General features: G+C 41.1%; 2 protein-coding genes across 8 annotated transcripts; one reads left to right on the top strand and one right to left on the bottom strand.

The window, feature by feature from the left end:
- The first annotated feature begins 204 nt into the window (after nt 1–204).
- On the top strand, nt 205–20333 carry EIF4ENIF1 (eukaryotic translation initiation factor 4E nuclear import factor 1). 7 transcript variants are annotated; one of them, XM_017732206.1, is made up of 18 exons: nt 205–351; nt 3584–3657; nt 4452–4579; nt 5139–5419; nt 6035–6236; nt 7364–7539; nt 9082–9211; nt 9550–9729; nt 11650–11879; nt 12774–12842; nt 13211–13394; nt 13884–13918; nt 14286–14425; nt 14595–14679; nt 15943–16075; nt 17205–17549; nt 17764–17928; nt 18461–20149. In XM_017732206.1, the coding sequence occupies exons 1-18, from the start codon at nt 256–258 to the stop codon at nt 18685–18687; spliced, it is 2880 nt and encodes a 959-aa protein (XP_017587695.1). In that variant the 5' UTR covers nt 205–255; the 3' UTR covers nt 18688–20149. The 7 variants fall into 7 exon arrangements, with proteins under 7 accessions (XP_017587695.1, XP_017587694.1, XP_017587697.1 ...); XM_017732205.1 differs by having other exon boundaries at nt 12771–12842; XM_017732209.1 differs by having other exon boundaries at nt 206–351; nt 12771–12842; nt 13839–13918; nt 17487–17549; nt 18461–20333.
- A 1270-nt stretch (nt 20334–21603) lies between these two features.
- On the bottom strand, nt 21604–26698 carry DRG1 (developmentally regulated GTP binding protein 1; the record flags this gene model as incomplete). The annotated part of the gene is made up of 8 exons (XM_008632118.2): nt 21604–21721; nt 22188–22310; nt 23223–23390; nt 23594–23724; nt 24454–24623; nt 25181–25250; nt 25649–25824; nt 26617–26698. Coding segments are annotated over 8 exons (1020 nt in total), but the record flags the coding sequence as incomplete, so codon positions are not given.
- Between the last annotated feature and the right edge of the window lie 2 nt (nt 26699–26700).

Raw genomic sequence — 26700 nt, 5'->3', positions numbered from 1 at the left:
GGGAGCGCGGGGTAGGGCTGGCCGGGCTGCAGGAGCGGCTCGGACCCTTCTGCAAGAGCCGCCTGGCTGGGCCGGGGAAACGGGCAGGGCTGGGAGGAGATAGGCGCTGTTGGAGAACGCGGCTCTACTCTGCTGTGCCCAAGTGTTAAACTGACAGGCTGGAGAGAAAATGCACCCTCTGGAAAGGTACGTCTTGAAATCTGACGGGTTGGTTTTGTTTTAATTAGCTCCGCGGTCAAAGGTTTTGAAGTAACCATGGATAAAAGAGGAGGTGCAACAGAAACTGAAAATGGCGATGCTTTCCTCGAGCTGAACAGAATTACAACTAAATACCCCCATCGTTACACAAAGGTCAGCTCACTCTCCTTTCGTCTCTGAGTTGTGCGTGGAACTGTCGGTCACAGGAGTAGAGTGGGAGGTGGAGGCTCCTGTGAGAGGGAAACAGTGAGGTGAAAGCTGAAAAGCCTTTGCCTGGATTAGGATTTGCAAGGTGGTATAAAATGAGCAGCTTGTTAAATGTGACGCGGTTGTGCAGTCTTGTCCTCGATATGTTTTTGATTCCCACCACCTTATTTTAATAAATCTGAGCACCCCACAGCATGTGCTGAGAGATATGGTAGAGGCTGAAATATGTTGTTCTACCAGCTTTCTCAAGCACTTACACTTCATAGTCCTGCTTCCGGCAACGTTCTTTTAAGAAGTAGACCAAAATGTTTCTTTGCAGTAGATACCATTTCCTAGGAAGGTGTAGCACACTAGATCTTATCAGGACCTATAATATGTTTACTGGATGCCTTTTGTAAGCTTAGAATTGCTCGTATTTGATTGCTGGAATCTTAAACAGTTGTGACTCCAAACAATGTTTAGTGTTAAAATGTTAACACAGGTGCCTTTGTTTAACTGTGATGCCTAAATATGTGCATGAGTGGAAGAAGAACAGCCAAATAACTTGCAAATCAAGATTGTTCCAGTACTAAGTGAGTTTGATATGCTGTGGGATTTAGGATTCAAATCTTGTTTGGGGTTTTGGTACCACTGCTGAAAAATGCCTTTGGAAAGAGTCTGTAATGGTGGTTGATTTTTCCCATGGCTGCAAGCTGTGGGAACAGGTGGTCATTGCTTTGTGGAAAGCTGTTAAGATACTTTGCAGTAAATGGCCTGAAGCGTGGAACAGGGTGAGACAGTTTACTGTTGCTGACTGTGTTATCTTTCTTGAGGAATTCGGAGCTGTTGGCTTTTTAGTAGGTTGTTTTTTAAAGGAAAAAAAAAATATCATTGTGGCTCTGTTCTGTTGAGATAGTGGAGCTCTGGCTTATTTTAAGTAGACATCAACAATAAACCACGTACTTCAGAATTGGCAAAACTTTATGGGAATAGTACAGCTTTCTAAATCTAACTTCTTAGAAAAGATGTGCCCTTAACTTTTGGGGATGCAAGGTATACTGTTGTTCAGACCTTATTAGTTAGTTAACTGCTAAGTTAAGGAGAGGAGCTGTTTTTAAACTTCCCCTGCTGAAAAAGTGGTATCTATTCTCATTCAGTCTTGCCTAACTTCTTGTGTAGTAACTGAATGCAGCTTCAATTTCTGCTCTACTTTTTGGGGCAGTGTTCAGCCCATGCTGGTGGTGGCTGTATACTGAAACCAATGTAGTTGTAGCTTCAGTTTTGTAATTCAGTACCTATAGTTTCTGATCAGGATAAAGTTGCAGAACTAGTGCCAGAACTAGTCTTGTTTATCAGTTGGTTTCCAAGGAGCCTAAATCAAGAAATATCAGAAATCAGTCTGTTTTAAAATACCTTACATCATATGGTTTCACAACGTGTAACAGTTCAAATATAGCTGATTTAAGGTGCTGAGGTAATCAACATTGTAGGGTATTTTCATGTGTTCCAGTTTCCTACTAATGAGGGATTGAGGGAACACTGTTTTGGGGTATGTGCTGTTGATTTGGAAAGGGGAGTGATTTCCTTTAATGTTTATATTTACTTACTACCACTAGGAAAACATCTGGCTCATACTATGAGTAGTTCCAAGCTGTTTGATAACAGCTAGGCACACTTTTCCCCTAGCCTGTTTAAAAGTAGTAGTGTGTGAATTAAAAAAAAAAACCACACCTGGAAATGCCAGCATTTATCTCCTCTGTTACAGGAGTGCCATATAGTTTAAGCTGTGTCTTTTTTAGTTCTTGGGAAGCTGTTCCTCCAAGGGTGCAGAGCTAATGAGAGAAAGGCAAGAAACAATTCAAATTTTCCTCACTTGAGTAGAAGAATTGCGATAGGATGTGAATGAGAGCCTGTGGACTCCCTCTCGTGGCCAGCAAAACAACCCATTCCTACTCTGGTGATGGACAGGGCTGTTAATACTTGTAGTATCTGCACCAGGCTCTGATAGTATTACAGCACTGATGTTCCTCACAGATTGAGGTTTATTTTGGGAAGCTGTGGGCAGGGAGGCCAGTGTTCGTCCCTTTAATGGAGTCTTTTTTGCCAAGGACTAGTACAGGGTGATACTTGGAGGGGGATGTTAAGGTTTTGTCCAGCTACCAAATTGCCATCTGGAACAAGTGTCAAACTCACATAGTTAATGAACTGATTTTAATCACATGGGGAAAATGATGTAAAAGTTCTGAAGGATATTGTATTCTTGGGGGGAAAGGGTAAAGAGATTTCTTTCAGTTTGGCTGATATGTGGTGTCCACTGTTAGGATTTCTTTATTCTTCTAGCTGCCCACTGATTTTGGCACAGTTCTGAATCAATTCAGTACAGTTGGGAGTGAGGCAGGTTGAAGAAAGGTGATCTTGGGAGAATGAGTAAGTCTAACTAGAAATGTGCGTCTTAACTGCAGTAGAGTTAATGATGATTTAAAGCACTGATGGTCATACCATTAATTATGCTTTCTGAATGTAGCAAACTGCAGTGAGACTGTGTTGGTTGCTAGTCAAATGACTGACTGCTCAGGGTGTGCACTGGTAAACTAAGGGCTGTTCAAAGCTGGTAGAAAGTGGGAAAACAAGTTATCATTCAGCATTGATTTGGTGTTGGGTGAATGGGTAATTGTATAACACAATATGGTATCTTGGAGTTGGTGGTGGTTGGAAATGCCAAGCTTGTCTGGAATTTCCAGATCTACACCAGTAATTGGAATTGTGCTAATGCTTTTTTTTACCTGCCGAACCTTATATAACATTAACCACAGCAATTTTGATTCCTTCTTGGGGACTTGCCAGCTACAGTGTCCATGATGCTTGTGTTGCTTATAAGCTGAACTGTCCAGGGAAGTGAATACATAAACATTTATGATTGTGAACCTTGGAGTGTTCATGAGGACTGAACCTGGCCTAGTAAGACTTAGTGGTTCAAATAAGTGTTTGGTCGGTGGCCACTGACAGAACAACTGAAATATAAACTTTCAGTGCTGTATTTCACAGAGTATGAAACAGCATATTGGGAAACCTGGGTTGTCAAATTAAAACACTAAATGGAGCAGGCAGTCTGGAATAGATGGTTTGAGTCACTTAAATCTTGTCTGGGTGTGAATTGAAACTCATGTTTTTGTTTTTGGGTTTGTTTTTTTTTCCCTAGGAGGAGCTGCTGGATATTAAAGAGCGTCCCTACTCTAAGAAAAGACCTTCTTGTCTTTCTGAAAAATATGACAGGTATTTTCTTGATTATGCAAAGCCTATATACATATCTTTCAAAATCGAAGTTTAAATTGCGAAAAACTCTTAGGTGAGGAGTACTCTTATGTTGATGGGGGATATATGTGCTACAAAGTTCAGACTGCTACAGAGTTCAGTTTTTTCAGAAATACTAATCTACTAGGAAAGGCTCAATGCTCTGGCCATGGATTTTGTTCTTTGAACAGAGATTATTTTGTGCTGGATCTCAACTTCACACAACACAAGTCTTACAGACTTGCAGGAAAAAGTACCAAGAACATAGACGGATGTGTAGCACCGACTGGGTCAGGCTGTAACAAGCTGCCTTGCTTAATGCATTAATCTCCCATGTTGACACTGTACCTCATTTAAAAAATGAAGGTGAGTGTTCTTGGCTGGTGTTTGTAAGTTTATTAAGCAGCAGTTTCTTTACTATTCCAACGAATTTATTGTACAAGTAAGTGTGAGATTGAGGTAAAATTACCTGAATGCTTAAGAGCAGCACCATATGATCTACTTGAACTGTTTTTCAGCGTACCAGGCAAGCTTCAGCAATAGCTAGTCTTTTAAAATCTGATACTGGGTATTATACTTCCTTGCTGTTACAGAAGAGATTCAAATACCATGTGTGAGGTAGTAAACCATAGTAAGGCAAATTTAGAAGTTGGGTATGAAAGATAATTCACTTGTACAGGTTGCTAACCAGTAAATTCTAGGTTTCCAGCAGCAGCACTATGAAGTATTTATTAGACTACAAGGTTGCAAACAATTGTGAAATTTTATTTTCCTAGTGATGGTGTCTGGGATCCAGAGAAGTGGCATGCATCTTTATATCCAGCTTCAGGAAGAACTTCACCGGTGGAAAGCTTTAAGAAAGATTTGGATTCAGATCGGACTTCTCTTATGCGTAGGATAATAGGTGAGTGTGTTCTACAGCACATTGCTCAAAACTGAACCTGGGCTGTTGGCAAAACCTTTCTGTTGGGATAACACAAAGGAAGCTAAACAAAGTCTTTCTGAAAATTGTTTGACTGCATAGGATAAGTGGCAAAGAAATCTTGGTTGTTCCAACTAGGCTGTAGTGGATTTTCTGGTGACTGTTACCTAGGAACAAACATGGGTAGCAGTCAGTTATATTCTCCTATTCTTGCCATGTAATAGTGAATATGTACATAAAATGCAAGTGCTGAGTCAATTTCCCTGCAACTCAAGGCTGAGTACTGAGAAGGTCTATAGTGGGAAAGCAGGTACTTCCCAGGAGACCGCAGTGGTTCCTCAATACCCAGCTGTAAATTTTTTGCTTGCACTTCCTGTAGTCTCAGCTAGATTAGCTTCACAGAAATAAATCATGAGCATTTTTCTTTAAAAGCCCTGGGATAGCAGAAAGGCTGTGGAACAGAAGGCTGATATACAGACAACTCACTTGTCTTTACTAATGCATTAAATTTAGTGCTTTTTGTGTGGTCTTTGACTTGCAGATCCAAGAGAGCGAGTGAAAGAAGATGACTTGGATGTAGTCCTGAGTCCCCAGAGGCGAAGCTTTGGAGGTGGCTGTCATGTAACTGCACCCGTCAGCTCCCGTCGGGCAGGGAGCCCCCTGGAAAAGGACAGTGATGGTGTCCGTGTGATTGGCGGCCGCAGGATTGGCAGTGGCAGAATCATCTCCTCTCGCAACTTTGACAAAGACCATAGGGGTGGTGATTCCAGGGATGCAAGAGACCGGGATCGTGACAGGGACTACAAAGATAAACGCTTCAGGGTTTGTTCCTTCTTTTCCTGGTTGCATGTTAAATCAGGGGGTTTGGACACTTGGCACTGAAAGCACCAGGGGCAGGTGAGCTGCATCCAGCAGTTAAGTGCTCTGTGCAAGCAGGCCATTTATTCTTAGGGTGTGAAGGGTGGGCACTTGGTGCTTCAAAACTTACTTACATTTCTTCAGAGAACTTCCACAGGGATGCATGTAATACTGTTTATCTGACAAACCTTGCCTGTGGCTGACTTCTACTAGCAAGATAATCAAAAGTCTATTAGTTCGTTTGTAGTTCTTGGCCTGGCAGTTGTCAGCAAGCATTGTCTTTAACCAGCAAATGGAAGCTTTCAATGCTTTCAGGCTTTTGTCTTTTTTTTCTTAAAGAGGAACCACTAACTCTCAGGGTACAAAACAGAGTTTTTAAGAAGCTTTTGGTGTAATGAGGCAGAAATTCAGCTGTGAAGCTCTAAAATTTAAAAGCTTACTGAGCATACAGGGAGGTTGTATAAAGCTTTAAAAATCCCCAGAACTGGTGTGAAAGGTGGTCATTTGCTTTGGAAGTTGGGGAAGAATCTTATGAAGCAGCATTTTATTAATGTTAATGTTTTTATTATCCCACTTCAGAGGGAATTTGGTGACAGTAAGCGTGTCTTTGGGGAGCGAAGAAGGAATGATTCCTACACTGAAGAGGAACCTGAGTGGTTCTCTGCTGGTCCTACAAGTCAGTCTGAAACCATTGAGCTCACAGGCTTTGATGATAAAATTTTGGAGGAAGATCACAAAGGGAGAAAACGTACGAGGCGACGCACAGCCTCACTGAAAGAAGGTAAGGGCAAATTTCACAGAACCTCTGTTTGTCTGCTGGTGGGGCAGATTGCTGGGTATTGAGGTGGCTGGTACAGATCCAGACAAGTGTAAATAAAAACACGGTTTACCAACCTTTATCTTAAACTTGCATAGCTTTTGGTCATCCTGAAGCACAAGATGTAAAGCCTGTAATAGTATTTGTAATCTGAAAGATGATTTAGGTGATAAATTACCATTTCTTTCCCCAAAGAAAGGCAGGATTGAGAGGCTGGAAAAGAACATTGTGTGGATTTTGAGTGATAATCAGGAGTTGATGCATTTTTCTAAAGCTCTTGTTCATTTCTGTATCCTGCTGGGTGCTATAGGTTGTGTTTAAACTAAGCTAATGCTCTGAGGTACTTGAAATATTTTTTTTCTTTATGGTAATACTAACATTAGGGTAACTGATCTGGGTATACAGCTGCCAGTAATGTAGCTTTAAGATGAATTTGGAGACTTGAATTTGTGTGCAGTCATTGGATTATTAAAAAAAAGCTGCAGTATGGCAAGAGAGAAGATGAGTTTTTAATGCTAGAAATTCTGCAGGTGGACAACATAACTGAATTATGGTGCAGTTCTAAGCACAGGAGTTGGTAGCCATGTCACAGCTTTTTGGCAGTGTCTGTGCAACCTTGTTGAGAAGTCTTTAAAGTGAGAAGTGCCTTGTTCCTGATGAAGGAGGAGAAGCAGTATTTGTCATATGTTGAATATTAAGAACCCATGTCAAGAAGGCAGGAGATGCCAAAGGATTCTTGATGGAAAAACAGCAGCAGCTGTTGACTTTCTACAACAGCTGTATGTGCTTGGTGTAGCATAACAGCCCGGGCTGATCAGGATGCAGTTGTTTGTGCACAGTTCAATGGCAATTCTTATTTTTTTTAGCTAGATAGTCTTAACAGACTAGAAGCTCAGTGCTAAGAGTTGTAGTGGGTGCTGTTTTCTCTTGCAGCAGTCAGCACAGTATAACTGATGAGGTATCATTTGGGGGCTGGATTCCTTTGGGCCTGTGCTTCTAATCCCTAGGCAAGTGCATTGGCTGTCAGGCACTGTTCCCACATGAAATGATCAAGTTCACTGATTCAGCAATCACTTGATTTTCTTTCTAAGGCATAGAATGCAATGGTGGAGTGGCAGAAGAGGATGAAGTGCAAACTGTCCTTGCCAATGAAACTCCAGCAGATCAAGAAGTTCCTAGAGAAGCTGTTTTACAAGAACCAGCTCCAGGAGAGTTTGACTTCAATGAGTTCTTTAACTTGGATAAAAGTGTTCCTGGCTTGGCTTCAGTGAGTTTTCTGGTTTTTAAGACTGGGTATATTCATGATAAGCATTTTTGCTGCATCTGCATTCTGTGAAAGTTAAGACTTCTTGCTTTGTGGAAGTTCCTTTATGAAGTGTATAAGTTTAAGATGAATTTGCAGAGATTTAGCTTTGGAATGTTAGGATGTTTCTGCCAAAGTGTTATCCCTGGGACTGGCTCCATCTCCAAAGTGTCTGAGGCAGACTAGCTGACTGTTTTTTCCTTTCTTTTGGTCACTACTTGAAGCCTCAAAATTGACATTCTGAATGGATCTTCTTTGGAATTATTAAAGATATGTTCAGAGAAGATTCACTGTACAAATTTAGTTTAGCTGAAGATGACCTTTTCCATCTATGTATGGGAATTGCAGCAAACAGATCTTTTGTGCAGACTTCCTGGCAGACAGTGAGCCTGGAGACACTAGTGGTAATGTGACTGAAAAGATGTATGTCTGAAAGGGTTTGAATCTTTATTACTTAAACCTTTAAGAGGTGAATTAATTTTTTTAGGACTATTATGCCTGTGTTGGATAAACATGGCCTACTAATTCAGTCAAAAGTCAAAAATTGTGTTCTGACTGCAGAGAAAAAGACCTGACATGGTTTAGACACATTGAGGTTTTAAAAAAAAAAAAAAAAAAAAAGGACCTCTGACCTAATCTTCAATCTGGACAAGCTGCTTGCATTAGAAAAGATTCATCATATGGTGGTGGTAGTAATTTGACAAATACATGGAGGAGAGTTCATTCTTCCTTTAGAAGTTGTAAATGATGTCTTTAGATTTGTTAATCTGATTTTCAGCATACATGCAAGGTGGTGACTCCTTTCAAAAGCAGGGAATTCCCAAGTGAAAATACCTGCTGGTGAAACAGATGGGCAGATGTTATAACTTGTCATAAAAGTGAGTTTCTTTGTACTGGTGATATGTCTGTGACAAGTGTTATGATAGGGTTGTGCATTTCTTGTCTTGATTCCTCTAATGTGTAAGAATCAAACAGTCAAAACCAAATGGATCAATACTATTTCTTTTCTCTGTTGTAAATAGGGTTGAGAGCTCCTTGTTTCAGGAAGAACAGTTTCTCTGAGAGGAGGAAGCTGTTCTTCCTTTTGTCTAAAAGAAAACAGCTGCCTGGTGAAGCTGCATCTGTGCCTATTGAGCCAGGCTTTAACTGGGTGCTGTCTTGCAGGATAGGAGAAGCTTTAGTTTGAGTTATATTTTTATAATGCACTGTTTTTTAAATACTTGGGGTTCTTTTGACATGTTGATTTTAAAATGGTGTAGCTAATGATCTTTGGGTGCTCTGATTGTGCTGTTTCAGGTACAGTTTCACTGTGAGTAAATATTTGGTGTAATTTAGAGATGTACACTGGGTTATGTTAACTGACTGCAGGAAAAAAGCAGATCAAAGCTTTGAAACTCTGGCAGCAGCATCTGTAGCAGAAGAATCTTGTTTGCACAAGCTTCTCAAAGATGTTGCTGATCTTGCTTATGTTAAGATTTTTTTTTTTCTTTTTTTCCCCTCCCTTAGATGATAGAGGATGTGCTGGGGGAAGGTTCAGTGTCTGCCAGCAGGTTCAGCCGGTGGTTTTTTTTTTTTACTGGAAGTCGGTCAAGCAGCTTGAGATCTACCCCTCATGAGGAACTGGAGAGGCTAGCAGGTAAGGCTGCAGGACAATGCAGGGTCATGTAGCCTCCTTCCACATTCTTTCTTACTCATTCAGTAAGAACATGGCAGATAAGGCTTTAGGACAGTGAATTCTCTCACAGTTTAAACACCTGATATTCTTTTGGAAGCTCTTAGAGTAAGCAGCTCTTAAGTTCTTTTTTAGTAAATGTTCTTGTCAGTGCTTCCTGGTGACTTTCCAGCTGATCTTGGGCAAGGGATGTGAAGCATAACTTTCCAGTGACATGTTGAAGTTGGTTGCCAGTGTATGTTCATCTTGAGCCATTGGGTTGGTAAACTGATGTCGCAGTGCTCCTGGTTTTGCTGTTTCAGGTCTAGAGCAAGCCATTCTCTCCCCTGGCCAGAACTCTGGAAACTACTTTGCTCCCATTCCATTGGAAGACCACTCTGAAAACAAAGTGGACATCCTAGAAATGCTACAGAAAGCCAAAGTGGACTTAAAACCTCTTCTCTCAAGTCTTTCAGCCAACAAGGAAAAGCTTAGAGAGAGCAGTAAGTGCCTCTTCAGCTATTGTCAAGTTCTTGTGATTCAGTATCTCCCAGCAAGAGGCTTGGTAATTCTGGAAACCTCAACAGCCGAATCCAGGAGTAGGCAGTGTTACAGATTTACTAACAGTACTGAAAACTAGTTCAACAGCTCTCAGTTATGTCAATATCATCACTGACTCTTTTCATCCTAGTCACAGGATGACATCAGGACTTTATCAGACTGCTTTAGTGGCCAGAAACAATTATAAGATGATGCAAGTCTTGATCTATGTTTCCAGCTTTGTGTATGGCATTTGCATAGGTTTTTTCATACTGGCAACTGGTAATGTCAGCTCTGAAACTGTGGCATTTAAACTCTGGCTTTATCAAAAACTGGCGGTGTAAGTCATCCTTGAAAGTGTCGATGATGGATCACATTGATCCATTAAGTGTCAGTATCTTAAGAAGTTGAATAGTGACTTGATAATGTGATCCTCTCTCTTTTTTTTCCTCTCCTCTCTCTTTTTTTTTTTTTCCTCTCCTCTCCTCTCTCTTTTTTTTTTCCTCTCCTCTCCTCTCCTCTCTTTTTTTTTTTCCTCTCCTCTCTTTTTTTTTTCGGGTTAGGGATTTGCATGTCTGGGCCCATAGCATGCACAGAGTGGACAATATGCATGTGTTCTGTGGAGTCTTGAGGTCTAATTCCAAATTGGTTTCTCTTTGGCAAGCAGCATGTATTGCCATGTAAACTGGACTGAAGAAAAGGTGGTGCCCCTGTGATTAGTGTGAAGCAGCTAGGAAAGAAAGCATCTAAGCACTGCAAATATTCTTAAGCATCCATCTGAGACTTGTAGTTCTATTTTTGTTCTGCTTAGTCTGACTTTCCTACTAAAAACTTTCTCAACTTTGATCCTCACAAACCAAGGATGAAGGAATAAAAATCTGTGGGGAAGCTTCCATTCACTCAAAAGTACCTGATGTGGGGCTCTGTATTCCCATAAAATGCTGTACAGTTCTTCGAGTGTTGTGGAGGTTTCAGGTCAATTCCTCTCCACCATCATCATATTTACTCATGTTCCATTCTGCATGTCTACATCATAGTTTTTCTCCACCTTCTTGCCCAAATTTCCAGTAAATCTTATTTCTTTGGGTCAACATCTGCAACCCATGGCATGCTTCTGTCTCTTCTTCCTTTTCTTTTAAGGTGTCATACCTTGTGATGTGTGTTAGCTGGTCCATAAAGCATGTTTAGCTTTGATGTTGGGCACCAGTAGGTGTTTATATAGATATGCATATACAGGAAAAAAGTACTGCTGAGAGCACTGTGCCTTATGCTGGTTATGCCAGTGAAATCCTTCTATAGAGGCTTTAATTTCTGAGCAAAAATCTGCTTCAAACTTTATACACACTGAGTTTAAGTGTGTAACTGAGTCTCTATAGTATCTAGATTTTCCAGGTATGTATTCTTTCTACTTGTGATAGCTTTGGACAATTTGACATGGCTTGCACTGTGGCTGTAAAACCATCTGGTCTCCTGGAGTATAAGATAAATGAAACTTTGCTAGTTGAAAAAGAACCAACTCAGTTGTCACACAAATATTCTCTGTTAAATTCAGGCAAAGTTGTAAAATGTAGTAACAACATGTCTTGCAGGATAAATGAAAAATAGTGAGAACTTAGTAGCTGAAGCCGAAACAGGTTCTTGTGGAGTCTTACATGGCAGTATTTGTGCATATCAATTCTCAGAATTTGGATATATTAGAATGTCAGTCTAAACACAGGTCAGTCATGGTTTGACAGCTCAATATCAAAATATTTACTGATCAATATCAATAAGGTTTTGGCTGTTCCTAGTTTTCAAACAACCTATTCAACACCTGCACAAGAATTATTAGCTCAATTGAGAACAGAACTGTGGTTTACCAGTATTTCTCCTGTATTTCTCAGCACATTCAGGAGTTGTACTTTCAGTGGAGGAAGTTGAAGCTGGGCTAAAAGGCCTGAAGGTGGATCAGGAGGGGAAAATTGCCACTCCCTTTATGGCTGAGCAAATGGAAGAAGCCTTGAATGTCACTGGCTCCAGACAGATGAAGAAGGATGGAGATATGACTGCATTTAACAAACTCGTCAGCAGCATGAAGGCAAGCGGGACTCTGCCTTCACAGCCCAAAGTCAATGTAAGTAGCAGCCAGTGGCTCTTGTGACCTGTGTTAACAGGGGGATAACAACCAACCCTTACCTGAAGCTCAGATGTTTTTAGTGACTTTTGTTTAGTAGAGGTATGTCAGTGAACAATCTATTATTTCACACTTGGCTTTTAACATCATTTGTACTAAGATGAAACTGAACTGAATACTCGTTACCTGGAAGATTAATACTAAACAACAGATGATAGTAAAGTTTAGACTGCAAGGGATTGGAGGATGAAATTTCATCCTGCCACTAACTGCCTAAACAGTATGCTTGACCCAGAAGCTGTCAGTAAATACTTCTGGCACCAGAAAATACTTCTAACAACTGAGTAGGTCTAAAGCATGCGTTTTTCCTGCCAAACTATGCCCAAGGACTTTTAGACTCATCTCACTTCACTGAAAGATAGTGAAGAATGTAAATTTGCCCTTTGAAGAATTTGCAGCTTGATTTCAGACTTAAATCAAGACTTTTGCTTCTGGCTGTCTCTTTACATTAGTGTGCAATTTTAATGCACAGAAGAATATCTTATTGAATTTCTTTAATACACAAACACTTTGGAGTTTGTGCTTTTTTTCAGTTAACCACTGGCCAAATGTTCCATCTCCAGTTTACACAATTACATAAATTCATATATTTGACCCAAACTTGAATGAGGCACACCTGTATGCAGTCTAGCACAGGGCATTTTTCTTAGCTAGGGAAGATCTGTGAGCCAGCTCAGCCCTTAACTTTGCTGGAATTTTATTTGGCTGATGCATAAACTACTGTTCTAACCGAGCAGGTGAAATTATTTCTGTAACTGAGATAAATGTAGATAGTCTCTTAATGAGTTTGGTTGTATCTATGTCTAATTTACAGCATTTTCATTTTCTTAGCAGAGCCTTGAAAGCCACTTAATGTCACCTCCAGAGATGTCAGGCCAGCCTCTATCAAAGAATATTCTGCAGGTATTCTTACTGGGGGAGGGAACTATTTAAATGCATATCCTCAATGGGAAAACAAAAGTTATTTGAAAATAAGGCATTTAAGGCAATTATGGGATCAGTAGTCTGACATCATACTATGGAGGAGAAAGAGCCAGGCACTAGATCAGTTTACCTAAAAATTTGTCTTGTCATGCTATTTCTTGTAATCACAGCTTGAAAATCAAAGGCTTGCTGAGTGCCTAACTCTGGGCAAACCAGGATTGGTGTATCTGGTTGTACAAGTCCCCCTTATCCCTAACTTGCTATAAATAGCGTAGCCTGCAGTGTAGTAAAATGAGCTTGTTTGTGTAAATTGGTCATATTTTGAATGTTCTTTCTTTATGTATTAGGAACTCCTTGGTCCACCCATTACCAGACCTGCTTCATCAAATGTCTTAAGTGGCCTGATAGGTGGTTTGGAACCTGCAGCCTCTTTGCTGACACAAAGAGCCCCATCTCCCCCCATTCCACCTGTGTTCCCAACACGAGCTGCTTCTGCAGATTACCTGCGCCACAGAATATCTTCACCCATTGGTGAGACTGGTTGAAAAGTGGGTTTTTATTACTTGAGGTTTTTTTAAGAGTGCTTTTCAGAACTATAAGAACTTCCTGGCATTTGGTGGGCAACTAGGGCAGTGTCTGCCTTTTGAGTGCAAAGTGCCCTTTACTTGTCTCTAATGTGAAATTCATCACCCAGACCTCACAGTGAGTTCTGGTGTGGAATAATGTGCTCAGCTACTGTGTAAGAATAACTTTCAAGGTCTACTTGGCCATTTGCATTACAAAACACTACCAGCAGCCTCCTTTGTAGCTCTTCAGCTCTGTGACAGGGAAGAGATGTGTGGATTTAAGGGGTGAGCTGAGTGTCTTCGCAAGGAATCCTTAATCAATGTAGAATTATTTTACTTTGGGATATGTATTCTATGTATTCAAAGAAACTGTTAGTACTTATAAATATAATGGTTAAATATTCTTTAGGTTTTGGACAAGGTTCTCAACAATTGCTTGGTGATCCATTTCCAGGTGTAAGGAAGCCCATGAGCCCAGTTGCTGCACAGGTTAGGTGACATGCTTTTTGCTTAATGTATGTGCATCTCTTTGTGTTCTGTGGTCTAGAACTAACTTGTGGAAACACTAAGCTGTTGAATCCAGATGTTTGTGCTTCATTAAGTTTACTCTGAGTGTGAGGATGCAAAGTCTAATTTAGTACAGTCTCAAAACCTCATTGCAATTTGGCCCATCTAAGGGTATCTAAAGTACAAGATTTTTTGAAACTTCTATTGCCTGTTAATAAAACAGAGACTGTTGGTGGGCAGACACTGGTGAAGACATTAGTGGCTATAGCAGTCAATCTTCAGTATCTTAAAAAAACCCCAACCAAATACAGGCTTTGACTTGTGTGTTCTTTATGCAACTCTACCTCAGATGAGTCCCCTGGAGATACAGCAAGCTGCGTTAGAGGGACTGGCACTCCCACATGACTTGGCCATACATGCAGCAAATTTCTATCAGCATGGCTTTGGTAAACCACAAATGGACAAAAGCAGAGATGGCTACAGAAACAGGTGAGCACCTGACTGCAAAATTTAAGGGATATGCTCTTAACTGATTTTTAATGTGAATATTGTCTTTCACTAGATATTAGCACTAGTCACTCCGGATTGCGTTGGTTCTTGGCAATACTGCCTTTGATTCTGTGGCAAGAATCTCTTCTGACTCCCTGTCCCTTAACAGGCAGCAGCGAGTGACTAAATCCCCTGCACCAGGACACAGAGGGAATGCATCTTCTCCAGCCCCTGCAGCATCCATTACAAGCATGGTCAGTACCTGATGTACAGTGGTTGTAGGTTGTCACTCCGGATTGCGTTGGTTCTTGGCAATACTGCCTTTGATTCTGTGGCAAGAATCTCTTCTGACTCCCTGTCCCTTAACAGGCAGCAGCGAGTGACTAAATCCCCTGCACCAGGACACAGAGGGAATGCATCTTCTCCAGCCCCTGCAGCATCCATTACAAGCATGGTCAGTACCTGATGTACAGTGGTTGTAGGGAGAACTGTAAAAGTATCTGCAGTAACCAAATTATAGCAATGGTAATCGATGGGAGAAAGGGAGGCCATCAAGTTAATCTTATTCATGTTGTATCTGTGTCCACATGATACAAGAATGAGTTACACTTCATGTTTAACTGGATGTCTTCACCTTGGAAAAGAGTGTTTTCTGACTACTGTCTTATCTAAAACTGAAGAAATATCATTAATGTTACCTTGACCTCATCTTCTGAAACTAAATGAAGGTGATTATGAAAACTCAAGCCATCATATTTTGGTGCTTAAGCTTTCAGAAGACAAGTGCTGAAAGCCATGAGATGCTTCAGAGAACACTGGTGTTTGGGTATGCAGTGTTTGACCCAAGTGTCTCTGGGTTGAAATAATGCTTAGGAGCTCCAGGGTCACTTTCAAAATGAGTAAAATCTCAAAGCTGACCTGTTGCCTCTCTGCCTTCAGTACTGTGTAGAATGCAGTTTTGATCTAAATTTTCCAGTTAATCAGTCAAGTACTTGCAGCTCAGGACTGACACAGACTATCACCTGCCAAATGAAACAAGTAATATGAGTTTGTATTCCAAATGAGTGACTCCACAGGTGCTGTGGAACTTATAAATTGGGGAAAACCCAAATGAGGCAATAGTTCTCTGCAGAACATCAGCCCTGAGTTAATGCAGATGAAGCAGCTCTATAGGAATTCCTATGGAGCTGCTCTTTTGAACCAATAGCAAAGAGTAAACAGCTGTAACTTACACTACAGCTCAGCTATTTTGTTTCAAGCCTGTTAAGGTACATTTAACTTTGAGAACAGCTGCAGATTTTGATATTGGACTTCCAAAAAAGCTAAAGAGAAATGCTTAAACTATAGAATAAAGCTATGAAATGAGGGGAAGTAAAATAATGGGCACACAGAAGATGATTTAAAAGAGCTTTAAATGGAAAGGATGTGCTAGAATTGGTGTCCACCCACAGCTGAGGTATTGTGGCCTGGATAATGAGCACTGGGTGAGGCATTGCTTCTTACTGTGTTCTCTGCAGCTGTCTCCTTCCTTCACACCTACCTCGGTGATTCGCAAGATGTATGAGAGCAAGGAGAAAAGCAAAGAGGATCCAGCTTCTGGGAAAATGAAAGTCAGTGATGTTAAAGATGAAAATCAGAGACCAAATGAAGGTATTGTAATGGCTTTAAAATACCACAAACAAAAGGGATTTGGAATAGACTCAGATTGTCTCAGCGTATAATACACCCAGGTTACCTTTAGACTTTCCTGATGCATGGAGATGAGGAGGGTGTAGAAGTGAGGGAGCCTATGAGAGGAGGGGCTAGAGCTATGGAGGGGGGGTACACTCCCAAGTGCACTCTTACAGTAGTGCTGGGGCTTAATCCCTATTTCCTGTCAATTTCTGAGCAACACTGAGAGGCCTGGACCATAACTGTTTGCAGCTTTTCTTGATGAACAAGCACAGTAACAATAATGCTTCCATAGCTCTCTATACCAGTAATTGAAATCTTAGAGTTCTCTTGAGACAACTGAACAGTCAAAGCTGAGACCAATTAAGCTCTTAAGTGTAGCAGATTAGGGAAGCATTTTGTCACCCAAAGTGATGTAAGGGGCTATTAAAAGGAAATGCTCAACACCAGTTGCCTGACCCAGTCAGATTGACATGGCCAATGGCCATGACACTGTGCTTCAGCACTGGTAACGGCAGAGGTAGCTTGCAGTTTGTGGTAGCAGTCCAACTGAAACACCTCCACTGGTAGTAGTTGATGCCAAGGTATTTTAGGCCTTGTCTGGCTCATCTGGATGGTCTGTGGAAGTAGCTTCTAGAGGTGCTTTAGTGTTCCAAATCTTGCTAAGCAGATATCAGACATAGAAGGCTGCTGTTAACCCCCAAACACAGCTAAATTGAAAAACCACCTTCAGCTAGATTTTTGGCACAACTCCCATTTATAATCTTGTCTAGGGAGAATCTCTTGTACCTCCTATCACCTTTGGCACTGAGTCATCCATGCTGCCAGTTCAAAATTCCTAAGAAAAAGGAAAAATAAGAATTAAAAGGGGAGTTACTGCTGATTCTGGTCTAATTTAGGTTTCCTATAAAGGGATTTCTGTGGAACATATTCCTTCTCATTACTCTTTTGAAATAATTTGGCCAGAAGCATCCAGAAAAAAGATGCTTACTATTCAATATATATGATTACAGTTCAGCTAGTCCTGGAATCTTAACTATCAAATCCAGTCATTAAGCTTTAATTTTCATCTCTAGCTGTGGACTGTAATAGCTGTATTCAATTCTAGCTACAGATAACCTACTGTCTAGTTCTGTGGAGAATGCAGATCAAGGAACTTTGCCCACCTTAGGTACCAAACTACCTGCACTGCAACGCTCTGCATGTTCCACACCTCTTACCCAAGCAAATCGTTGCACCAAAGAGCAAGACTACAGGCCCAAATCAGCTGGTAGGAAGACTCCTACAATGGCCTCCCCAGTACCAGGAGGCCCTTTTCTTCGTCCTGTTCATCAAGTACCCCTTGTTCCCCATGTACCACTTGTACGACCTGCTCATCAACTGCACCCAGGATTGGTCCAGAGAATGATGGCACAGGGGGTCCATCCACAACATCTTCCTCTGCTGCAAGCAGGTAATCCATACTTTTTTTCCTATTTATGCATGTTCTCTTTGAGACTGACTTTGTGTTAGGAACAGCACAAACTGATACTACTGGTAGTCTTTATTATATCAGAACTTATGTTTAAGATCAGACAATAAATTCCAACCCATCTAAATACATATATTTTGTTTTGCATTGAGTTTATGCTTATCAGGTAAGACGTTTTCTTGCTTATGTTCAACAGGTATGCTTCCTCCTGGAGTGGACCTGTCTCACTTGCAGGGAATATCTGCTCCCATCCTTGGCCAGCCTTTTTATCCACTACCAACAGCAAGCCATCACATCTTAAATCCACGCTCGGGGACACCTTTGCAGCTCGCCATGATGCAACAGCAGCTACAACGATCAGGTAGGCTAAAACAGACACCAGGAGTGTGAGTTCTAGAAGGCTGATGAGCCTGTCCAGGTGCTGTACTTCCTGGGGGTTTGAGTATCCTGTGCTAGCAGGAAGCTACTTTAGTTATTCATAATCACTAACCTTGTGTGGGTCTCAGGTGGTTTGGGCCACTGCAGGCTGTTCTGCCAGAACAAAGTCCAAGTGAAGTGTTTGGTTTCAGAACATATGTTGCTGCTGACAGATCTGACTCTTGCAGCATGTGTGCAGGCTTTCAGCCTTCCTGGGCCACAGGCCGCCCACCTTCTCCAGGGAAATGCTATTTGATCCTGGTCTTCCCTTCAAACCCATGTGATACTGTGTCTGGAACTGGCAATGTCAGGCCATTTATGGGAGTACTAATGAAAATAAACACGTGCTACCTGGACTTCCTGGGGCTCAGAATGAATAAAAGCCACATTCAGCTCATGTGCCTTATCAGGTGATAGTTCGAGGGCAAATCTGTGCTGGGTTTTTATTCCACCTCTAATAGCTTTACATTTCACAGGCTCTGGAGCACAGGGATCACCTGCTGGTGCACAAACAACCCCTCAAAATGTGCTGCCTCGGACTGGATTATCTCATGGGCACACACAGCTTGACCATCGCCCCAGCCAGAGAAGTGGCTCTCCCATTGGCCTTGCAAAATGGTTTGGTTCAGATGTCTTGCAGCAGCCTCTTCCATCCATGCCATCCAAAGTCATCAGTGTAGATGAACTGGAATACCGGCAGTGAACAGTGACCACTGGGTGGAACACCTGTGATTCTTTAGACTGGATGAAAATGTCCATAGTCAGGACTTCACCTCTGTTTGATTTTTTGGGGCTTTTATTTTTAGCACTCTGTGCAAAATTTCTTTTTGAGAGACTAAAGCACATGGCACCTGTCCTGGTCTCATGTCTGCATCAAGACTAAAGGATCCATAATGGCTTGGATAGTGAAGCTTGAAGAAATTTAGATGCACGACAAAGCCAGTTTAATCCTGGAAGTGTCTAATTTTTTTTGTTTGTTTTTGTAAGATATGTGAATGAAGTGCTGATATTCTCTAGTGTAGAGGTAGCAGCTATGGATTCCTTCTGCAGAAAACTACATGTATAGACCCTTCTGTACAGACTTGTGTATAAACAATCTTTTGTACATACACACCTAGAATAGCCTTTTTGAAGCTATACAGCTGTACATAAGAGTAGCTGATAACAGTTGAGCTTTAGTTGTGCCTATGGTTTGGACCTTTCTCCATTGTACGTGTGGGACTTTCTTTAAGATTAAAGTTGCATATCCTAAGTGTGAGTGAACAGGATGAAGTTCCTTTGCCTTTTCTTGCTGCTCATCTCCTCTAGGTCTCCCTCTCATATTTTTCTGTCAGTACTGTGCACTCAGTGTAGCTAAAGTGTCAAAGTAAAAGCCCACATCTTGCTGTCTATGTAACAAAGGTCTGATTCCCTGTGACTCTTGCCACCAAATGAGAGAATTGTTTAGTCTTCAAAAGCCTTGAGGATGGGATCTGGTGCAGTCATGATAAAGCCAGAAATTCAGTCTGTAGGTACCTACTGGTTGTTGCTCTTTCAAGAGGGCTGGTGCTGGTCCTTGTTTAGCTGCAGTATTTTTCCTTGTTTTAATCTTTCAAGCCAGTTACTAAAGGTCATCAAAATGGAGCCTTGGAATCCTCACCCTTCAACTCCTCAGTCAAAGCTGTGGAATATTCTGTACTGCCTTCAGTGTTGTTTATAGAAGGGAGTCCCAAGAACTGTCCTCGAATCTAGTGTGCATCCGGTGATGCGATTACTGTGAAACCTGCCTTTGGAGTCTTGTTCTGTGGCTTGAAAGGGGGAGGATGGGGTAGTTTTGTGATCTTACTGTGTATACTTGTTTTAAAATACTATGTTCCTTTTAAGCTTGTTTCACTTCCCTGAACAGTTAAATGTTCTCTTCCATCCTTCTGCATGGTTCCTCACTTCACTCCCTCACTTGTGTTGAGTCTAGTACTGCTGTCATGTCCTCTACCTAGCTTAGGCCATTGTGCTCTTTTAAGAGGTGAAAGTAAAACCAGAATTCTCACAGACTTGCTCTTTCTTAGGTCTCACTGAAAGCAAAACCAGCAGCAGGGAAAAAAAAAAAATCACTTTGTCTGTATTGTAACCCTTGCCATCGTGCTGTGGTGGGTTTGTTTCAGTCCAGCAGAGACAGTGTTGTATGGAAATAGCAAGCTGAAATCTCCAATGTGGAAGCTGTTGGAGGTCACCTATACTTCTAGTGGTTGTTCCTAAAACAATCCCTGTAAAACATGCAATCACCAGCTTGTCCTTGTAAGATTGTTTTCATACTTTTTTAACTTGACACTTTCCCAGTAACATTCTGTAAATAAAGTTGATTCTACCAGCTGTCTGTATCAATTTTCTTTATCTAAATTGTCAGAATATTGATTAATTTTCATAATTATTATTCTGGGTAAGATGGAACCAAGGTTTGAGTTGAGCTTCAATTAGTCTGTGGGTGGGGAGGATCAGTCTGCTTTGATAAGAGTAACTGGCCTCACTGAAGACCAAGGATGGAATTGCTGCATTTAAATGTCACAGTTAAGTGTGAGGAATGAGGTTCAGTGTATTAGAAGCTGTAAAACTAACCAGCTCTAAACAAAGTGTGTGAATGGGTTTCACTGCTCTTTTCCTCACAGTCTCAGTAACAGCCTCATCTTCTGCCCCTTCCACTCAGGCTGATAAACCCAAGCACACCTGCAGCAGTTCAGCTCATTTACACAGAGATCTAGAAAAAGTACATGTGGAAATGCTTGGAATACAATCAAGGCTTGGATGTTTCCCTACCAGGCTGAATAGCATCCACTGTTCTAAGGATTTAGTGCTTGAGTGGGTGTCTCTAATCACTTTGTCTTCTTGAATGTATAATAACATGAGGGGGAGTGTTTTTGAAGCAGCTAAATAAACACCCCTATAATTAAACACCCCTAGTTCCTTTTTGTAGGAGAGCAAATGCTAGAGGCTGATCCATTTGATAGCACTCTTGACATGAGCTAAAAGCTTCTTCATCTTTATTAAGCAACAGAACTACTCTAAGAGCTATATACTTCTCTAGCTAGGCAGGAAATTCTCTTAAGAAAACTTAAAAGCCTTCAGTTATACAGACACAAGCAGCTAGCTCACTTCCACTAGTCTAAACAACTGAAAAAGCAACTGCTCCTGAGCAGAACTGACCAGCTTTTCCACAACTGCAGGACTATTAATAGCCTTGAAGTATTCCAACAAAAACACTTTCAGATTAAGGCAGCTGGAACTCTGTCCTCTAGCAGTTTTATAAGATACGGTTCTCTAGCCTCTGCTTTTCATGTTTTGTTCTAACTTAGAACAAAATAATTCTTGATGTGTGAACTTTTTTCTGATTTGGAAAGACATGTACATGCAGCAGAACCTCATCCCTACCATCAAAGCTTCTTGTAAGCTTTTGCCCTTGTGAGTCACTTAACGAGAGCTGCTCATCTGTAAGTTCTGCTGGAACAAGACACTGCAGTATAAATTGGCCAGAAACATCAGTTTTACTGTGCAGCAAGGTACTATAATAAAAGGCCATTTCTAAATCAAAATTGGGGGGGAGGGGTTTGTCACTTACAATTAATGACAAATTTCAGGCACAGCAACAAACCATGTAAGAATAACTTTATTTCTTCACAATCTGAATAACATCCTCATCTTCAAGAGTATGGTCTTTACCAACTTTTTGAGGGTTGTGTTTAACAGATGAACCCCAGACCAGTGCGCTGAAAGAAAAATCAAATTTAAAAGGCTTAGAAGTATGATATGCAAGCAGAATAGCAGCTATTTCTGTCACAAAGCTAATACAGAAAGCAATGCTTCAGAGCTATTTTTATTCTCCTACAAGTACCTGGCTGAGTGGTCTGTGTGAACCAGGGTTACAAGCAGATCAAAACAAAGCATGAAGTTGTCCCAAGTACCAAAGTGTATGGGACAATAGCTTGCAATGCTGTGTATAGTGCTACTTTAAAACAGCAAAATAAATTTTTCTCTACACAAGACCTTTATGTAGGAAAGAGCATGAGACCATCAAACACAGCAACTGAAGTACTAAGTTTGATTGTCATAGGCAGATCTATTCAATTCAACATGAAAAAAAAGTCCTGTTATTCCCTTCTAGTTTAGAGGAAGATAATATACCTGAATGCAAGTTATTTTCTATTCTATATATTCTTTTACAATAACACTTACTATTTAAAGTCTTTTATGAGATTTTTGTGGATCTTCATGCAAAAATCCTCCACTGTGGTCTTGCAGTAAGGTAGCACCACAGGAGAGGTGTAGTCTGGGAGCTGCCCTTTAGGTTTGGTGTAGCTGTAACACAGATGGAACTATCAGTCAATACCAAAACCTTTTCAAACCCATAATGATATTTCATCAATGACTTGCACTGTCACCCCCAGCACATGTGCCAAGTCCTGCTGCTTCAGTGGTGACAATGGACACACTGCAAAACGTTTGGCAGACCTAAACTGAAAATGCATCTGGGCAGCAGTAGCTGCAGCAGGTTCTCCCTTGTAACGGCAAAGGTTTCTCACTTGTGAGCTTTCTGAAGGTGCTTAAAAAAAAGCCAAATGCCAATAGTTGTTGGAAAAGAACATCTTTAGTATTACGGTTCCAACTTGCCTTTTTTTTTTTCTGTGAAAATCTCAACATATATTTTAAAAAGTACCTGATAAAATCTATAGCACAGATACCTAAACCCACTAAATCCCTTTTTACAATACATTCTATATTATCACAAGAAGATAGATATAAATTTAAAAGACAACAATTATTATATTATGAGTATTAGTAAATTCATTCATAAGTTCATCCAAAAATGCGTAAGACTTATGAGGTAAATCTGGAATAATTTGTAGTAAAAATACCTGAAATTCTAGATGGAGAACTAAGTTCTGTTAAGAGAGCTGCATCCATGACAGACTGAAATGATGATTACATCTGGAATCACAATGTTACCACTAAGTTTGACTAGAGTTCCATGTTTTCAGTTTTGACATGTGCTCTGGTCTTGGTTTCACAAGGTTCTCATTTAATTCCCCTACAAATTCAAAACAGCACTTGTGGCTATCACACAACAGCTAAGAAGAGCACCATTTCTGGGTTACAAAGCAAACACCAGTTAGAAGAAAAGCATTATAGAATATTCCTCATCCATTCCTGAGACCTTTTTCAGTCTCAGCCTTACACTTAACTCCACAGAAGGCAGCAATTTTGACTCACATTCGGACTAGTTTTAAGTAGTCCCAGATTTTCTCCAGCAGATCATCAAAGTTCCAGCGATGATGAGCGGATATAGGAACACAGTGGGGTACTTTGTAAATGATATCTAGTTCTTCAATGGAAATTTGGTCAATTTTGTTTAGGACATAAATGCATGGAATGTAAACCCTGCAAAAAGAAAGAAATTTTTAGAACAACCTGACAGCAGCATACTGCTACCTTCACTGGAAAGAAAGAACATTTTTAAAAAGCTTATCTCTATGTTGATGCCACATTGCTGGCTCAGCTGCTCTGGGAAGCAAACCTGAAAGTCAATTGTTTTCTTTGTAATACAGACTGCATATGTGCCAAAGCCAGGGAGCCAACAATACCTGTTTCCTTCAACAACGTCAATCAGATCATCAGCAGTGGCGTCACTCCGCAGTGTGACATCAGCATTGTGGATTTTATACTCTGCCAAGATGCTCTTCACTGTCTCAGTATCCAGCTCACTCTGAGGACACTGAACATAGACAGACGCAGTATTAAGGAATGGAAGAGCTAACAGCCAAATCAAGTATTAAAATTAACAGTGCTCTCACATAGCAACCACTGCATATACATTACTAGAAAGAATAGATGCATTTTAAGTTATTGGACTTGACTCTGATTTCACCGTAGCTGGTCTGAGGAGAGGGAAAAACAGATTTAAATCCTAACAGCTTCATTTATATTAATGCCCCACTGAGAGATGCAATCAGACATTTCAGCAGCAGTGTTTCCTTTCAGTTTGGGACCAGATGCAATACAAACCCACATATCTACTAGTTCAGAGCCCAGACATCTACACTTCAGGTACTGAGAGCACAGAGTTATGATTTTTGGTATCTCTGGCTATCTCTATGCTTTTAAAGATTCAGGTAAACAGGTTGCAAGGCCTGGAACTCTTGAGCAATCCTCTCCAGAAGAACATTGTAACCACCAAGTAAGACACAGTTTTTGCACTCTCCTTTGGATCTCAAACTTGTTAAATGTGGAAAGCAACCGAGGCTCTGTTTTGGGGGCAATGAAGTGGTCAGGTTCCAGGAGAGGTGTGGAGAGCCTCTAAGGAAAGTAACTAAGCAGCACAGTACAGCAGTTCAGCTCCTAAAGAAGTCACAGCACAGCATGGTCCCAGGCATATCAACTACAAATGCCTCTTTCTTCAAGCAATTTGTTTTTTAATTTTGGTTAAAGAAAACTTCCAACTTACTGTGGCTGTAAGGTTAATGCCTCCTTTATCCTTTTTTTTAAAGCCAATATTGGGGGGCTTACTATTCAGACGAATTCCAAACCCCTCCAGTTCATTCTCAATTATTTTCTTGTGGCCAAGGGGTTTCAGCACATCCAGAACAATCAGAATGAGATTACAGGTTCGAGCAACTAAGAATTACAAAAAGAAAGTCATCTCACAAAAAGCATGCTCACGCAACCTGAGACAAAACAACCACAATATGGCTCGGTGGACTGATGACACTATGAAACCCTGAAGGCCAGCACACTGGTTATTTTTAAATACCAGTGTAGGACTGAAGTTTATTGTGCTGGCCAAGCATCACTGACAGACAGATCTTTACATGTTGTAAGAATGACAGAGGCTGGAAAACATCTTCCTGTCTCCATTCAGACACCAGACTGAGGACACTTAACTGGGTGAGGAAATGAAAACAGCAGCCTTGTTTAGGACGCGATCATATCTGCCTGCAAAATTTCCAATGTACTTTCACTCAAGTGTCAATGCAGGACACAAACCCAGCAAGTGCACAAAGCCAGAACTGAAAACAACAATATGAAAGCAGATACTGCTTCTCAGCAGGCAGCTCAAGTCCAGCAAACAATCCAGCTTTTAAAAGACATCAGAAAGAGTGATTCAACCCTTCTCCTGTACTGTGTTAAATGAACCAGTGATAGGCTGCTGTCTCCAGCTCTAATATACTCACCTGCAATGACCTGCCGTCCTCTGCCTTTACCATCTTTGGCACCTTCAATAATTCCTGGCAGATCAAGCAGCTATTTGTTCACAGGAAGAAAGTACCATATGAGAAAAGTATTCTTGATTAAATCAATCCTACTTTTACCGTTCCAAACCAGCTGACTCTACTGCAAATCTGAACAAACTATGACAAGACTGTTTCCCACTTGATTGTTATATACTGTATTATCCCATGTCCCCATTTGGTACAGTGGAACAGATCATCTCACAGGCAATAATTAAAACTACCACAGAACTTCTTCCCAGAGCAAAGTGAAAAGCAGGGGAAAATCCATACCTCATGGAAACATTTCCAAGGTATTCTCAAGCACTTCTACACATCACTTCTAACCTGCTAATGTCAGGGCAGACCACTCAACCCTAACAGCACAGCATCTATATAGCCCATCTTACCCTCACAGACACAAGAGCTCACCTGGATCTTTGCTCCTTTGTACCTAATGACTCCAGGCACAGTAGTCAGTGTAGTGAATTCATAGGCTGCCACTTCAGAGTACACACCAGCAAGATTACTTAGAAGAGTAGATTTCCCCACTGATGGAAAACCCACAAACCCAATGCGGGCATCACCTGTCTTTGCAACATCAAAACCTACAAATAAGGAGTAGAAATATTTGTCTAATGATCGACATTTTTTATCTTCTAATGTTCTGGACAGCAGACACACTACTATGTTTAATACTGCCTGAGCAAAAGCCAAGTAAGCTTTCCTAGAAGAAGGAAGTGAGAAACAGATTGTTCACAATCTTTATTGCCTTGCACCCATTTGTCTTTTAACACTCCATGACATGTACCTGTCTAATAAAGTCCTGGCTGCAAAGCTTCACAGTGGACTGTATTTGACTTGAGTGTAAGTGTAGCATTCCCTTTAGGCATTGCAGCTTAGGCAAATCACACCTTTATATAAGAACAAGTGGCTGCTGCAAAGGCACTTCTTCAGGTAAAAACCTTAAGACTTCTGCAAATAAAAGATTATATGAGCCGAAATACAAAAGCACTTTCATTTGAACTTCAGGAAGGGTTCCACCCCACAGCCCTAGGAAGGGCCACAAATCATGGTTAGAGATCTTGTACCGGGTAGGACAAGAGGCAGTGAGGATGGAACAGGTTGCCTTAGAGAAGCTGTGGCTGCCCCATCCCTGCAAGTGTTCAAGGCCAGGTTGAATGGGGCTCCGAGCAACCTGATCTAGTGGAAGGTGTCCCTGCCATGACAGGGGGGTAAAACGAAATGATCTTTAAGGTCGCTTCCAATCCAAACCCTTCTGTGATTCTACGACTATTTAGCAGATAATCTGACATGATTTGAGAGGACAAGAGCCCCCACGTTAGATCGACTCCCGTCATACCTCCCGCACTTCGACAGCACTCGCATAGATAACGCACCTTCCCCGGGGCCGCCGCCGCCGCCTCCCTTGGGGGTGATGAGCTCCCGGCGTAGCTTGGCCAGACGGGCCTTCAGCAGCCCCA

The sequence above is a fragment of the Corvus brachyrhynchos genome, unplaced genomic scaffold (assembly GCF_000691975.1).
Source record: "Corvus brachyrhynchos isolate BGI_N302 unplaced genomic scaffold, ASM69197v1 scaffold864, whole genome shotgun sequence".
Lineage (NCBI taxonomy): Eukaryota > Metazoa > Chordata > Aves > Passeriformes > Corvidae > Corvus > Corvus brachyrhynchos.
This window is presented reverse-complemented; position numbering and strand designations above follow the sequence as displayed.

What these genes read in the sequence shown, in the direction of transcription:
- EIF4ENIF1 (XM_017732203.1), top strand. Translation starts at nt 256, where the DNA reads ATGGATAAAAGAGGAGGTGCAACAGAAACTGAAAATGGCGATGCTTTC. An exon ending in TATCAAAGAATATTCTGCAG is followed by an intron (nt 12,843 to 13,210) that starts GTATTCTTACTG and finishes TTTATGTATTAG; the next exon opens with GAACTCCTTGGTCCACCCAT. An exon ending in TCTTCCTCTGCTGCAAGCAG is followed by an intron (nt 17,550 to 17,763) that starts GTAATCCATACT and finishes TATGTTCAACAG; the next exon opens with GTATGCTTCCTCCTGGAGTG.